Genomic DNA, 16210 nt, shown 5'->3' with positions numbered 1-16210 from the left:
AATTTTAGTTCTAGATGCACTCGTAAAACTAGCCCGCGGACTCTTTGATGCTGTTTTAATGACGCTGTATGTTGGTGTGTTTTCTCCTAGGGCTTCTGTAAGGCTGGCACTTTCGCCACTGCTGACGCTGACGTGAGTTTGGAGGCCTCAGGCTGAAGTCTTGGTGCTTTGATGAGGTAACGGCGGACCCCAGAAGCTCAGCCCCTGTGTTGCACCACCCCTTCCCTCTTCCCTCCTCCCTACCCCTTTTCAACCAGCCAAGCCATGGGCCAGAAAATCTCGGGGAGCATCAAGTCCGTAGACGTGCGCGGGGAGCCGTCCTACAGGCCTCTGAGGAGGGAACTGAGAGGGCCGGATTTCTTCAAGCCAGCCCGGCTGGACCTACTCCTGGACATGCCCCCCGCTCCGTATGAGCAGCAGCTCCGACATGCCTGGAACCCGGACGACCGCTCGCTTAATATATTCATCAAGGATGATGACAAACTCACCTTCCATCGGCACCCTGTTGCCCAGAGTACCGATGGCATTCGCGGAAGGGTGGGATACACACGAGGACTCCACGTTTGGAGGATCCATTGGCCTGCTAGGCAACGGGGCACACATGCGGTGGTGGGCGTGGCCACAGCAGATGCCCCATTGCACTCGGTGGGCTACACTTCTTTAGTTGGCAGTGATAGCGAGTCCTGGGGCTGGGACCTGGGACGTAACAAGCTCTACCATAACAGTAAGAACCGGCCAGCCTCTTCTGCACCCACATACCCAAGCTTCCTGGAGCCAGAGGAGGCCTTTGTGCTGCCAGATGCCTTAATGGTGGTGCTGGACATGGATGAGGGCACATTGAGCTTCATGGTGGATGGACAGTACCTCGGAGTGGCCTTCAGAGGCCTTAAGGGCAAAAAGCTGTACCCCATTGTCAGTGCGGTGTGGGGCCACTGTGAAATCACCATGCGTTACATCAATGGCCTAGATCGTAAGTATACACTTTCTCCAGAGTACACTATTTCTTAGAATAGTTGTTTGATGCTTAAATATCTTGATACAAATGGAGGTTTCAGGTTGAAGGTTTTGTAAACTTGCTTGAATTGAGTTGGTGTGGTGGTTAAGGCTCAGAAACCTGAAGATTGCTTGTTCAGTTCCATCACCAGTTTACCCCCGAGCAAAGCATTAACCACAATTTGCTCCAGGGGGATTATCTTATGGTGTTGTTCTACTTAAAATTTGCATTACATTTACCCTGCTGAAAAAAAGATGTCTTAACCTATCCTTAGCTGGTTTGCTGGTCTCCCAGCCTGGTCAGGCTGGTCTTCAACTACTCTTCCAGCCTGGTCAAGCTGATTTTCAGATAGTCTCGGTCAAGAGATGTCCAGTCCTGCTCCTGGAGTGTTAATGTCCTTCAGAATTCAGCTTCAGACTAGCCAGCACACTTTCCTGGAAGTTTTTAGTAATCCTGAAGACTTTGATTAGCTGCTTCAGGTGTGTTAAATTAGGATTGGAGCTAAACTCTGCAGTAGAATGGCCCCCCGGAGCAGGATTAGACACCTCTGGTCTATTCAGTCTCCTAGTATGGCCAAGCTGGTGTTTAGCTGGGTAACCAAAAAAAGCCCTTTAAAAATCAGCCAACAGACCAGCTTGACCAGGCTAGAAGACCAGCAAACCAGCTCTGGCAGGATGAAGAAGTTTTGTTTCCCCAGGAGAGAGCTCATAAGGCAGCCTTCTTTTTTTCCTTGCAATCAAAACCCTGACCTTATTGTGCCATGCTCTACTAGTTCAGCTACAATAACACTGTGTTCTATGTCTACAATGCATGATAGTACTGCATCATGTTTTCTGTCCTTTAAGTTCAAGACCACAATGTAAAGAGATGGAGTCTGGTTCTTTCACAATGTCCCTCAGGAAACTTGGGCATTGGTGCAGGCATGTATTCATAATTAATGTGCAGGAACAATGAAACACACAAAGGCAGTGGAGGCAGGAAGGCTCAAAACATTGCTAGTTAGCTTAGCTGTTTTGTACAACTCGCATAGCATCAGGTTAACGAGTAGAAGCTCTCCTTTTGATATTCACAGGAAACATGCTTATGAGTTTGGTGCATGTATGGTTGCAAATTGTGTGTGTTGTGCAAGCGATTATGTATTGGTTTCAAGCACTCAGAGCTATCACACCATTCACAAGGCTAAACACTGAGCCTCTGTGTTTGTAAAAGCTTGAAACTCTCCTTCACCCATCATCAGCATGTGTTTTGGAAACACTTTTTTCTAATCCGCTCCTGCCAGGCAGACGATGTGTGTGTATAAGCCAGAGAGTTTGTGTGAAACAGCATTTTAAAGCCAGAGGCATGTTTTTTGTAACCCTCTGAGCTTTATTTGATAGCACAACCTCAAGGTGTTTTTTCTCCTCACATCTTAGAGAACAGAGATTCAGAGAGTCATCTGGTAGATTTAGCTGTTTCTCCATGAAAGAAACTCCATGTTCAAACATCCATACCTGTGGATGTTTTATTTTTAGCTTACTCTGCTTCATGTCATTCTAAAACCTGCATGACTTCATTTCTTCTGCGCAACACAAAATAAGAAATAGTGTGAAGAACTTTCTGGTCCAAATGAAATTGGACCCTATTGACTTTCTTTGTATGTACAAAAAACAAACAAACAAAAAAAAAACATTTTGACATATTTAAAAATAGCATAATGTATGATTGGAATGATATGAGGATGGGTAAATAATGATAAAACTGGGAATGTTTTTACCATGGTAAAACACTGAGTTACTTGCTTTTTTTAAAGGTGTATGATAAAAGGCACCAATGTTTAATAAATTAATATACTTATTGATAATTATAATCACAAAATTCCCTTTTATTTTTTGGAAACTGACATTTTTTTGTAATCACTTTCATTTTCACCACAAATGAAAGGCTTCATTCCCTGTAGACGTTTCACTCCATTGATTGAATTGTCAATGTTAAAGGAATAAAAGCGTGATATCCCCTTCATAAAACTTGTCATTGTATAGGACTTCAAAGTATTAATTTAATAAGTAAGCCCACAAGAAGAATCCTATCAGTGTCATTTCAGCCCTGTTTATATGGATTAGGTTGTTTTAGCCTCGGTGTCGCTTCACAGAGTCTTCTCCTCCCTGGTGTGTTTCCGTATCAGGGGATAGATAGCAGAGTGGGACACTCTCAAAGCCCCCTCATCTGAAGTTGAAAGAGCCCTCTTTCTCCCTTTCAGATGGAAAGAGCAACTCAGTAAGTGGTCCGAAGACCGTTTGAAATCTTTTCAAAGCTTCTAGTAAGCATGTCTTTATTTGCTGGAAAATTGTATGAAATGAGCGAAGCAATGTGTAATGCTTGAAAGAGAGAGAGAACTGTGTGAATCTCAAGAGGTGTTTGGCAAAGCCATCTTTGGACCGGATCGCTGAGCGGTTTCCAAAGTAGTGTTAAGATTTGCTCTGAGGATTGTGGGTTTATATACACGTTTTAGTTGTTTTGCACGTTTTAAGTCGCGTGCAGGAGGCTGTTAAGCACCTTTCCTTGTGGAATGCAGCCACACTGAGAGAAAGAAACATGGGTAATGAATACAGCAAAGAAGATGAGGTCGGAAAAATGTAAGCTGTGACATTTTTAGATATGTGCAGCACAGTCTAAACCCCAGGCTTAATTTTAATATATATGCAAGCATCCTTCCAACACTGACTTGTTACACATCTCAGTGGACAATAGCAAACTAGTTTCATTACACACACACTCAGAGCTGTCTGACTGAATCAGACTCCTCTGTGGTAAATAGGTCTTGGAATAGATACTTACGAGTCTAAAGTGTCCAGGGTAAGAGACTGTGAGAGACAGAAAGAAGAGATAATGTAAACACAAGAGAAAGAGAGAGACTGTGTCAGCACCCAGTGAGCTGCTTACTTAGATATCATTTTTAGTTGTATAAATAAATAGCAGTGTTTTAAAGCCTGGTGAGCTACTTAATCAAACAGCACATTTGGGCATCATAGACTTGTATCTATATTATTATTATCCTCTAGAAATGCTTTCTAGGTAGACAGCTCTCTAGGTTATGAGACATTATGCCCATGATGCTCAAAAAATACTTAGTAAGCAGCTCAGGCCACACCTATAACACTCTTGTGAGTGTAAATAGCCTATATGTGAGTAAGAGGAACTGTGAGAATATTTGAGTATCTGTGAGGGAAGCCTGAAAACACGGATTGTGTGAGAACAGGAACTCAGACGAGTGTGAGTGTGGGAAAGAGATGTTATTTGTGTCTGGTTATGGGTGTGTGCGTACAAATTGTGAGAAGGCGAGTGCAGGTTTTGTGTGTGTGAGAGAGAGAGGGAGAGCGAGGAAACTGTGAGAAGTAAGACACGTCTCTGCCTCGGTGGAGCCCACGTCTGTCTGTTCTGCTGCGTACTGTGTGTGTGTGAGTGACAGCACCCTGAGAAGTTATCCGCATGGCGGTGGAATAGTGTTTATCACTAACGCTATGATTCATCACACTGCAAATGAAAAGCAGCAGGCAGGCCCTGAACAAGCCTCACCACTGTGCACGCTATAAATGCTTGGGATGGGTAAGGACGGGCAACTAGTGCACCTGTGTGACTAGATGATAAGCCTATCTAGAATTGTTACTAAATTTCTGCTTTAGCATTAATATTTTAGTGGTGGTGATTGATTAATACACATTTAGATGTTAAGGACTGTATAGTTGACTACACATTTTTACTTGCAGCCTGCACTTTTTGTTATTTTACATGTAGTTTGACTTCAATAGCTATGTTTCCATCAACCTATTTTTATGCGCATTTTGAGATATCACAAAAAAACACTGAATGGAAATGGTGAGATGCCCATAAATTCTTAAAATGTGCATAAAAAATACATGCACTCAACTAAGTCGGATAAACTTCTTATCGTGTAAGAAACATGCACGTAAGCTATGGTATGGAAACAGTTTTAGCGAATAATCCTTAATGCGCGTCAAAAAAGATGTGATTTTGCAATGGGACAACATAAAACTGGACCAACCAATGGACCGATCTCATTGCACAGCATCTGAAATGCTACTTTTATCATTCTAAAATGCTTGAGCAAAGTCTTGTCAAAGTGCTTCATTATAACTAACTCCCAGAACTGCGCTCCCAAACAGCAGGCTCCGAAAATAAGATAACATGACCGTTTGGTCTGCATGCTCTGAAGTTCATAATTTATTGTATACAAAAATTATTATATACAGTGCCTTCTCCTACTGCAGCAAATGTAATTTTTTTTGTGATGTTTAGTGCAAGTTAATCAGGAAATGATGATTTTGTTCTCTTCAACTCACTGGATGGAAACAGTGCTTTTTTGCCAATATTTTATACAATATTCCAATTTTGGGCAGAAGTTTAATTCATTCCTGTGTTTTGTGGATGGAAACATAGCTTCTGACTGGTGTGTTGTGTCTTGTTGTTTTTATCTGTATGTTTGGGCACCATTCTAGTACTATATCTAATTCTATTGGAATTGAAGTAGCAAACTGGAACTACAGCTGTAAAACAAATTTAAATATATGTAGAATTAAAATGGCTTGAAATTAAGAATTTTTTTTTATCTTGTTTGACAGACTTGATTTAAAATAATACTGTCATAAATTTTACAGTTTTCAGGTGACATGTCAATTACAGGAATATATTACATTTTAAATTATTTTGAAATAGATTTTTTTTTTAAATTGTGATATTTCACAATGTTTTTTTTTTATTTGTTTATTTTTTTACTGTATTTTTGTTTAAAAGATGGACCTTTAGTTAGCATAAGATATTTTGCAAAAAAAAAAAAAAAAACTAAACCTAAACTGTTGCATTCTGTTTTATTCTGTTGTGCTCTGTCCATCTTGTGTGCACACCTCGTAGCAAACGGGTCTGATCACACAATTCGTTATCACCCTAATCTTTTAGAGCGTCCTTTAAAACATTTAGTTGACTAGTCATTCAGAAATCCTACCAACTATTCAGTTATCAAAATATTTAATATTGCACATTGTCAAAGCACACACATCCCAGCACTTCCAGTTCAGTGGCGTGTGGATGCCTGACACTGTGAGCAGAAAGGACTAGACAGTGACAATGTTCACCATATTACATACTGCATCATTCAATGCTATGTCTGTGACCCACAAGTCTTTGTGATTATGAGGTCAGCCAGCCAGTCTGTCCACATCCAGTGCCATTATGCCATCAGTAATGAGGAAGATGAACAGAGAAGCGTTTGACTGTATATAAACTTGCACTAATTGCCAGTGTCCAACCAAGAAATGAGCGGGAAATTGACATGCGTCGCCCCGTTGTGAATGTGTAACACAGAGTAGATATAATTGAGAGATGGCGGAGAGCTTCTATCTGTCTGTCCTTTCTCTTTCTCTCTCTCTCTCTCATTTGCTCTATGACTGGCAGGAGGCTGCTGTCACTTCACGGTGCCCTGTATTGTCAGGGATTAAAACACCAATTAGCTCTAGCTATGATTCATCACACAATAGCCTCTGATCCACATTCCCACTCCAATAGCATGCTCTCTCAGTCTCAGCATCAGAAAGAGAGAGATGGAGAGGACAAGACGAGGGCAGGTATACAGAGAATGTAGAACGTGTGCTACATAGATAATTACTGTCAGTCTGTGATCAAAACGAACAAGGAAAGACGCAAAAGCCGACTGTCGTGTAAACACAAACGTTTTTTTTTTTTGGTGTGAACTCCATGTATGAACATTTAGTTATGTCTATCCCTGTCTGTGTGAGATGTGTTAGCTAAGTGGAGAGGGCTGCTATATGGGTCAGTGGGTTAGCGCTGCATGGTGTTGCTGGCCTGAGGCACTTGCCTAATAAATTGGCAGGGTCTTCTGCATCTTATCGGAGAGATTACCGTTATCTCAAGCACTCTTGGGAGTGTGTGTGACTCAGTAGTGCTGTTTGGGCCACATCTGTTCCTTAAGACCTAAGCTATGTTTGCTAAGCTGTATTATATTCTTCCCTTTGATGTTTGAGTCTTTTAAAACACCTACACTAAACGCTTCTACAGAGGAAGGCTGTCATGCCCTGCTAAAAACAGCTTAAACCAGAATTTTCATGCTGGTCCCGATAGGTTTAGTGCTGGTCTAGCTGGTGGACCGGCGTAGTCAAGATGTTCATCAGTAAGTAATAATGGATTGTGATCAATATTTGCCCAAAAGCACTCATGAATTCGTCAAACACTGTATTCAAGATACTATGACTCAGGACACATTAAATCTAATCTAGCTTATTGTTTTAAGATGGATACCATGGACATTGGAAAGCAGCCCAAGTGTGTTTGCATGTGTGTTTATTCTCCTCTTCTGTCTCTAATCGGCAGATGACAGCAGCTGGCTCAGATTTTGTGTGTTAATCCAGAGGCTTGTGGGAAATTAGCATTTGGATAAGGGAGTCAGAGCAATGCTGTCATGCCTTTTAATTGGCCCATCAGCATCTGTCAGTCAGCAGCGGGATGGGGACACCTGCTGTGTCTCACATGAGCTGAGCTTACGAATGCAGTGTGAATCCTACATTATAAACAACTGTAAACCGGGCAAATATAAATAAATAAAAGACTCTGAAAGTGCCAAAAATGCCCCAGATGATTATGATTTGTGGGCATCCTGTCATGAATTTGCCTTTTTATCTATTATCTAGCATTGTATAACTTTTTGTAATCTTATGTATTTACAGGTTCAGTCTCTGTAGACACATTATAGTGACCTCAGATGTACTTATCTTTTCCTCTAAAAGAACATGTTGCCATAGGACTGCTATGATATCAGATGATAGTATTGTACTTTGATATACACCATGGCTCTTATTATATTCATTATCTCATTCCATACCCTGGAGTTTACATGGTTCTCCAGTGTACTTCAAGGAATGCCATCACACCCAGCATAACTACATTTAATGTTTAAACAAAAACTTTTTTGTTTGCCATGAAAATTTTGTGATGACATTTATTTAATATGACAAATATTGATATGGAGAATTCATTACAATTGACTGATTAATTGAGTTATTTAACATAAATGGACAACACGCTGTTTGTATGTGATTAAAAATAAAAGTAAGATAATAAGAGAAAGACAGAAAATGTTAGTATGTTAGTCTGCCAGGTGTTAGTTAGTTAGTTAGTTACTTAGTTAGTTTTGTAATATTTGTTAGTTAATTATTGTCTTAAGTGTCTTAGAATTTAAATGACTGTATGTATCTGTTAGTCTTTGTTTGTTGCATGACTTTTAGAATGTAAATTAATGTCAGATACGTAGTTAGTTAGTTAGAGTTTAGTTTGTATTGTATATCAGTGCCAAGGGTCTTAGAATGTAAATGACTATACGTATCTGTTAGTTTTATTTAGTTTCAAGATTCTTAGAATGTAAATTAATGACAGTATATGTTAGTTCAATTGTTTATTAGATAGTTTTGATTGTAAATGAGTAGTATAGTCAGTAGGGTATATGTTTGTTAGTTAATTAGTTAATGTCTTTGAGTAAGTTTGGGTAAGTGTCTTTGAATGTAAATGACTCTATCTATTAGTTAGTTCCAAGTCTCTTAGATTGTAAATGAATGTCAATATATGTTTTTTTTTTTTTTTAAATTATTAGTACCAAGTGTTTTTGAATGTAAATGACTGTATCAGTCATAGTTAGTTAGTTAGTTAGTTAGTTAGTTCGTTTCAAGATTCCAAGAATCTTACAATGTGCATTAGTAAGTTAGTTATCAATTTAGTGTCATGTGTCTTGGACTGTCAGTGTCTGTTAGTTAGTTAGTTCGTTAGATTTAGTTAATTAGTTCCAAGAGAAAAATATGGTGTCCTTTTCAGACAATGCTATAATCGTCTATCCACAATACCATCTGCTACTGGGCATGAATGGAGAGCACCTGGCATAAGTAGGGAGGGAACAAACAGATGGATAAAGAGGTAAAGATAGGACAGAGAAGTGGTCCTTACTCTTTTCAGGACAAACAGCTTGGCTCCATGTTAATTGAGAGCCAGTCATTAGAGGATTAGTTTGGTGGTGGATCAAGTTTCAGCTAACGCCATAAGGCCGCAGCCTCACCCACAGCTGTTACATTCATCCTTACAGTACAACAATCACACACACACACACACACACACGGTGAAGTCAAGGGGAGGTTAAACACATGCACAGAATCCCTCTGTAATGCAATGAGAGAAGCACCGGAGATGTTAAAAAACTGTTGATGTGTTTTTTTATTTTTTCGGGTTTTTTTTCACAGACCAAACTGGCAAGCTGCCTGTCATGGTGACGTGTCTTTTTTTCCCTGCCCTGGAAATGTGACATTTATGAAAGTGTGTTATTAAAGCTTATCATTACTGCATGATAGGGCACCTAAGTTTGGCTCAATACCTCAGGCTCATGATATGTCAAAATGAGACTTACATTCACGATTGCTGACCGCGCAGTTTGTGTGACTTATCCGCCTGTGCGCACACAACAACTCCACCGTTGGCTTACTAAGCATCTTGGGTAATCTCCTGAAAGGCTTATTTTGTGGAAAAACAAATGATAGACAGAAGCTGTTTGTTTAGTGTATAGTTGCAGGGTCTTATACCAAGCTGTTGCAACACGTCAAGTGTTATTCATGCACACTTCTGGATCAAACCCAACAAATGACAGCCTATAATTTATTACACCGCCAAACGCTCAATAACCTTATCAGTCACGGCTGTTGTTTATATAGCTTAATAGTTCACTAACCTCCATTGTAACCTGCTAGTGGAAAGGATCCACATTTGACTCTTTTGCCACTTTTCCACTGCGTGGTATGACATGGCTCAGTACGGTACGGCACGGCTCGGCTTGGTTTGCGTTTCCACTGTAGTTTAGTATCGCTTTAGAGTGGACGGGATTATTCACATGTCGTTATAGTTACGCCGCCTATACGGCCACAACTCCTAAAAAGAAATTTTCATGCCGTATCGTCCTATCAAGCTCTCGCTGGATCTGCTCCTCTGCTACCAAGGAGAGGAAAGTCTGTCCTTCCACAACACACAAAAAAACTTTTTGGTTGTTAAAAAAAGGTGCGCTCGTTCAAAACAGTTACATCCGATCCTTCGCTTTGTTGTTCTGATTTAAATTTAGCGGTTCTTTTGTGTTTGTGTCGCAAGTTCAGTGACGCAAGTAGTGATGATTCTCTCCTGTCAATTTGTGATCAGCAGGGTTTACACGTCACATTTTGGTAACAGTACGGTTCACTTGGAACCTCCACCGAGGTGGTACTAGTACCAGGTACTGTACCCAGTGGATAACCTTTCAAAAGTGAACCATACTGTGCTGTACCATGCAGTGGAAAAGCACCATTTGATTCTTGCTTTGTTCCCTCCCCACCCCATTTTTCAGCACGTTCTGTCCTTTCTGTACCGCTCTGCGATAGTTGCACACCTAATTGCCTGAAGGAGTTTCCGTGGAAACAGACATCATTCAGTCACTGACAGAGACAAAGGGAGAGCAGAGAGTGAGGGAAGACAAAGTAAAGAGAGACAGTATGTTCAGTGATTGAGCTGTGGAGGCAGTGCGCTCTGTTAATAAGCCGCCTGCTGGTTCCTGACTGACTCCAGCTCATCAGATCTGACCGTTTGTCATCCTTAAACAGTAAGCCTGACCACACAAATGAGAGAATGGGGTGACCGCAGACATGTAGACGTTTGGATTATATTAAGCATTATTATCCACAGAGCTTTAAATACAGGCCTTGACTTCCATTGACTTCCATTCCATGTCTCCCTGTGTGCGTGTGGCAGTCTTTCAGAATGAAGGAAGAAGATATTTTACATTGTGTTGTTTGTTCCAAGGTGGAAGTGCTATTGATGGATTTGGAAGAGTTTAAAAGAAGAATTTAGGTATTTTGTGACTATGCTGAAAATATTGCTTTGAAGAGAATGGCTTGACTTTGACTTTTTGACATGTGTATTGATATTATAGATGTGTTCAATCATTAGCATGACTCTTCTTTAAAGGCAAATCATTATGCTCTTAGTCTTACACCTACATGAAAGCTGTCTGCTATTCTGTGGCTGTTTGGAATGCTGACTCTGCTCAAAGTCTGTGTATAAAAGCTCAAGGTGACACAGGAGGCAACATGTTGCATGGATAAAATGTATAGATGAATTAGTGGTACAGTTCAGCTCTGCCTTTGTTCTTCCTCATTAACTATGATAAACTGTGCAAGTTTAAGCACCCAGTGAAATTAAAAATTGGATTTGTTTGACCTTTAAACCTTTTTAACAAGTTTTAATCACTTAAACGTATTTTAATGCAAATGAAAAAATCAGCAGATGCAGTAAGACATTTCGGTTTAAGATTTAATTAAAAGTAAAGTAAAAATAAATGTATCTTGTTTCAGGGATTTTTAGATATTTTAACTGGACAAAATTCTCATTAACAACAGGATTATTTTTTTGGTAGTATTGTCCATGTCTGTTAGTTTTGAGGCTTTTCTATGTGCTAATGCATACTAACAAAATGTACAGCCTTTCTTTTTAGGGAAATTGAACCAGAAAGATTGATGACTTGCACTCAGCTGTGTACGCTAATTACAGAAAATGTTAAGTGCAAGTATTAGCTTTAACTCAAGATGGAATCTTTTAAAGTCTGTAGATGGGCTCTCTGATCTATCGATTCTTTCTCTGCCTCCTCTCTTCTCTCCTGCTATATGATCTAAAATCCATGGGAACTTCTCTTTACAGCCATTACCCTTTCCTCCAACCCTTTTTGTACATCATGTACACTTTTTGTTTGCTTTGCATAGGTACAAGCTATGCAGTTTATCAGTATTTTCAAGTGCACAGAAGCCCTTATAATCATCACTGAACTGAACCTGTTGATTACCTGGACCACAGTGTGAGAAAAGCTGCCAAATGGAAAGTGCTCTTGAGCAGAGCTGGTGCTGTTGTGGGGTATGGCAAAGGTTCAGATGCTGAAAGAAAGGCCTTTTTCTAATGACGGCTTCATTATTTTCCTTCAGCAGTGTCATCATTTATCTTAACGCTCAGTCAAATCCGGCTACCCACCTGAAGAAAGACCAACCTAAACTGGTTTGTTAGTTATAGCTGGTCTCCCACCCTGGCCAGACTGGGATTTGAATGGATTTAGATTGTCTTATGTAGGAGACCAGCTAGAATAACTTCAGACCAGCTTTGCAAGCTATGCTTAGTGATCATCTGAAACCAGCATCTGAATTTTTTTTTTTTTTTTTTAGGTTTTTTTTTTTGGCTGTGTACTAGTGAGATCACATAAAGTAATGGACTGTAAGTTTGCTATCTCTTATCTTCTATGCATTACACTTCAAAAGTTTAAGGTCAGTAAAAAATTTTAAATATGTCTGAAAGAAGTCTCTTACACTTGCCGGAGCTGAATTTATTTGATCAAAAATAAGTAAAAACAGTAATATTGTAAATATTATTCAATTTTAAATGACACAACGTTGAAAACAGTTGTGCTACATAATAGTTTATACTCGAAACCAGGATTCATTGATGAATTCAAAGTTCAAAAGAACAGCATTTATTTGAAATAGAAAACTTGTGGAACATTATATTATTACTTTATCATTACTTTTAATCAAGTTAATGTGTTCTTGCTGATTAAAACTATTAATTTCCTTCCAAAAGCTCTGACTGACCCCTAAATTTATGAAAGGGTAGTGTCTGTTTTTCCTCGCCCAACATAAACATACTTGCTTAATAAACATGCTGAATAGTGTTTTATTTAAAATTCAAAAATGAAAATGTTTTGTGTGTGAGTTAGGTTTAGAGTTAGGGGATAAAAATATAATTAGCTTAGTTAAAAATGGATGGAATGGATTTAACGGAAAGCCCTCACTATGATAGAAAAATGTTTGTTTTAGAGAGAGAGAGACAATCTATCTCTTCAATTCAGTCTGGCTCTGTTACTTGTGGTAACTGGGTCTGTTCTGTTGTTCAAGGTCAGTGATGTGTGGTTGGAAAAGGGTTCAGTAGATCACCTGGTTTAATGGGCAGAGTGTCTGTAAGAGAGCCCTGAAATGAAGACAGTCCATCCACAGAGACTCTTCCCTGTATCTCTACTGTCCCCATACAGTACAAAATGCTTGCCAGCGGGAGCATTACATTCACACACATAAATTAGCAACTATCAGCATATGCAAATGAGAGTGACTGGTAGAATCTGTGGCAGCGGGTGCTTGTGTGGTCGAGACAAGCAGTGACTTTAGCTTGATGCTTTCGATGTTTCTCTCATCATTGTACTCAGGCTTGTTTACCCGAATGTAACGAGATGATGTTTGGCACCGTGTGACGACGAGAGAGAATTTCACTTTGAAAGTAGGGCCTCTAACGCTTCGATCGCTCTCCAGCTTAGATCTGTTAAATGAAATGCCTCATCATGAGTAGCACATTAAAGGAACTCACCTCCTCAGATTAAGATGACGAGCAAATTGCATATCAATTAAAGCGACTGTTCGAGGCTCAGCACTGTGATGACATGGCCATCAGTCACTTTAAAGAGTATTAATACGCGAGGGGTGGGGAGACTTTGGATATGAAGAAGTGTCGTCGAAGAGGGGTGAAGGTGAGAGATATGAGCACATACACACAGAGAGTAACAGGGACTAGGTAAGAGACATCAGGTGGTAAACTGATTTAATCAAATGAATGAATCATGACATGCACGTCCTCACAACACATGTTAGCAATTGTGCTCATGAAGACACCGTATCTTTCTGGCCTTCATCATGTTCCAGTCTAGTCCCCGTTTTTTCTTCTTTCTTAAAGAAATAGTTCACCCCAAAATGAAATTTTGGTCATTATTTACTCATCCTCATGTCGTTCCAAACCTGTATGAGTTTCATTATTATGTTGAACATAAAAGAAGACATTTTGAAAAATGCTGGTAATCAAACAGTCGATGGTCCTCATTGACTTTCATAGTTTTCCTACTACAACTACTGCTTGGTTCTTCAAAAGTCTTCAGAATATCTTCTTTTGTGTTCAACATAAGAAACTTGTAAAAGTTTGGAATGACATGAGGGTGAGTAAATTATGACAAACTATTTATTTTTGAGTTAACTATTCCTTTAAAACTGTCCCGTGGAATGCAAAAGCTTAAATGCAATTGAAATATGATTAAGGATAAGTAAAAAGTTCAAAACATCTTAAGAAATTCAAATTTTATTTACAACTGTCACAGAAAATCATTGGAAAAAAATAATAACCCTTAGGATTGGCCCTTATTGCAATGTTTTGTAATCTACATCCTTATGTAAGATGTTCTAAAGTATCATCTTCGAATTTGCCCTCGCCAGTAAGTGTCCATACTGATATTACATAACTCTTAACCTAAATCTTAAAGCAAAAAATATTTACAATTATATTTTTTAACCACGAGTTGTTATATAAATACAGGCACATTAAGTTTTAAATAATAATGCTTGAGTGAAAATGTGGGTAGATGATATGAAATTACAGGAGGTTCCATTTGTTAACATTATTTAACTACTATAGCATTTGTTAATCTTAGTTAAACATTTACTAATATATTTTTAAAATAAAAAAGAATGTTAATTTAATATTTACTAATACATTATTCAAATCAAAAGTTGTATCTGTTAATATTATGTAATGAAAAGTTAACAATGAACTAACAACAGTTTTATTGTATTTTATTTATATTTTTAATTAACATTAACTAATAGACCTCAATGTAGTGTTAACTAATAATAATAATAATAATAATGTATTATTATTATTATTAGATTATTTTATGAACATTCATTAAATATTAACTATTAATACATACATAAAAAAAATACATTTAATAATTTGTCACACCACAGATCCACTTAAAATGAGCTTGAAAAAAGATGAAATCAAAAAGGTGCTGTTGGTGAAATGAGAACTAAATAAAGAGAAATGGTGAACAGTTGCAGAAAGGCATACATACAGATATTTGAAATTAAAATCTTTGTTGATGAAACATTTACAGTTCAGAAGTTTACTTTGAGTTCATATCAAAACAACTTTGTTTTGCAGCAGTTAGCCATGGTTAACTAATTTCACTAGAGTATCATTCACATACAGACCACATTTTTGACTGTGATTAGGAACCACAGCCAGTCCTTGACTGGTTTTCCCCAATCCATCTTGTCTCTCAAGTATCTTCTCTTTCATTTCCCTCTCTCTTCGGCTCCATTCCTCCTCCAGCCTGCAGTACATGTGCAGAGAGAAGTGCCATCCCCCGTTCTCCATCAGCATGTCTTCCGCATGGTCTAGTAACCCAGAGACCTGCTGTCTGTCCTGGAGCATCTTGTTGTTAAGGACGTGGTACTTATACCTGCACTTCTCCATTAGCCACTGGAGATCCTTCCCAGCTGTCTGGATGTGGTCCTGTATTCTGTAGTCGCGCAGACGGTCCCCAAGGGTGAACACGACCATGGTGTGGCGCCACACGCCCTCTGTGAGGATCTCCATGCGTTTCTGTAGGGCCGCTTTCTCACAGTGGCTAAAGTACAGTAAGGGAATGACCAGGAGTAGAATGTGGGGTCCGGGCTCGCATAGCGACAGGGCATTTAATAACTCCAGTTTCTCCTGTTTAGGCACCAGGTTCTCGTCTGTGCCCCATCCACAAGCATCCACGAGCATCAGCTGCCGGCCCTCAGATTCTCCATGTGCTACAGCACTGTCTGCTCCACCCCGTGTATTAAATGCATCCCTCCCTAGGATTGTGTTGCCCACTGAACTCTTTCCTGTCCGCTTCTGCCCCACGATTAGCAACCGCAGAGGGGGGGCAACTTGGTCGTTGCCTGTTGGAAGATAGGTGTTGGTGGGTAAATTAGATTTTGATTTTCTTCAATGGTGATAGCAAACATAGCAATAATAGCATGAGGCACTTACAAAAAAAATGTCACAATGATTTAAAAAAAAATCCTTTTAGTGCTTGTTTAAAAAGAAAAACAACTTTAAAAACATGTCAGATTGATACAAGTCCTGTGTAAGCAATTTTAAAGATACTTATTTATTTTTAAATCCTAAATCTTCAGTTTATAGTGGTTTGCAACCATATAAACAAAATATTTCACTCAAATTTAGTATTTCTGTCATCAAAGTATTGCATAGCCTGTCTCTACCTAATGTAAAAAATAAAATGTAAAATATAAATTAATCTGTAAA

The 16210-nt window shown here is 39.0% G+C and overlaps 1 protein-coding gene across 8 annotated transcripts in view; it reads left to right on the top strand.

Moving 5' to 3' along the window:
* The window catches only part of LOC109088529 (SPRY domain-containing SOCS box protein 4-like), an 87280-nt gene that overhangs the window by 32948 nt on the left and 38122 nt on the right, over positions 1–16210 (top strand). For 5 of the 8 annotated variants that reach the window (XM_042718717.1, XM_042718718.1, XM_042718720.1 and 2 more), the window contains 2 exons: positions 91–970; positions 15637–15863. In XM_042718717.1, the coding sequence (XP_042574651.1) occupies positions 265–970; positions 15637–15857 (927 nt within the window). In that variant the 5' untranslated portion in view covers positions 91–264 and the 3' untranslated portion in view covers positions 15858–15863. The remainder of the gene's footprint in view (positions 1–90; positions 971–15636; positions 15864–16210) is intronic. The other 3 variants (XR_006154043.1, XM_042718722.1, XM_042718721.1) reach the window with 1 other exon arrangement.

Source organism: Cyprinus carpio, chromosome B2 (genome assembly GCF_018340385.1).
Source record: "Cyprinus carpio isolate SPL01 chromosome B2, ASM1834038v1, whole genome shotgun sequence".
Lineage (NCBI taxonomy): Eukaryota > Metazoa > Chordata > Actinopteri > Cypriniformes > Cyprinidae > Cyprinus > Cyprinus carpio.
The sequence above is the reverse complement of the archived record's forward strand: the minus strand, read 5'-3'. Positions and strand labels throughout refer to the sequence as shown.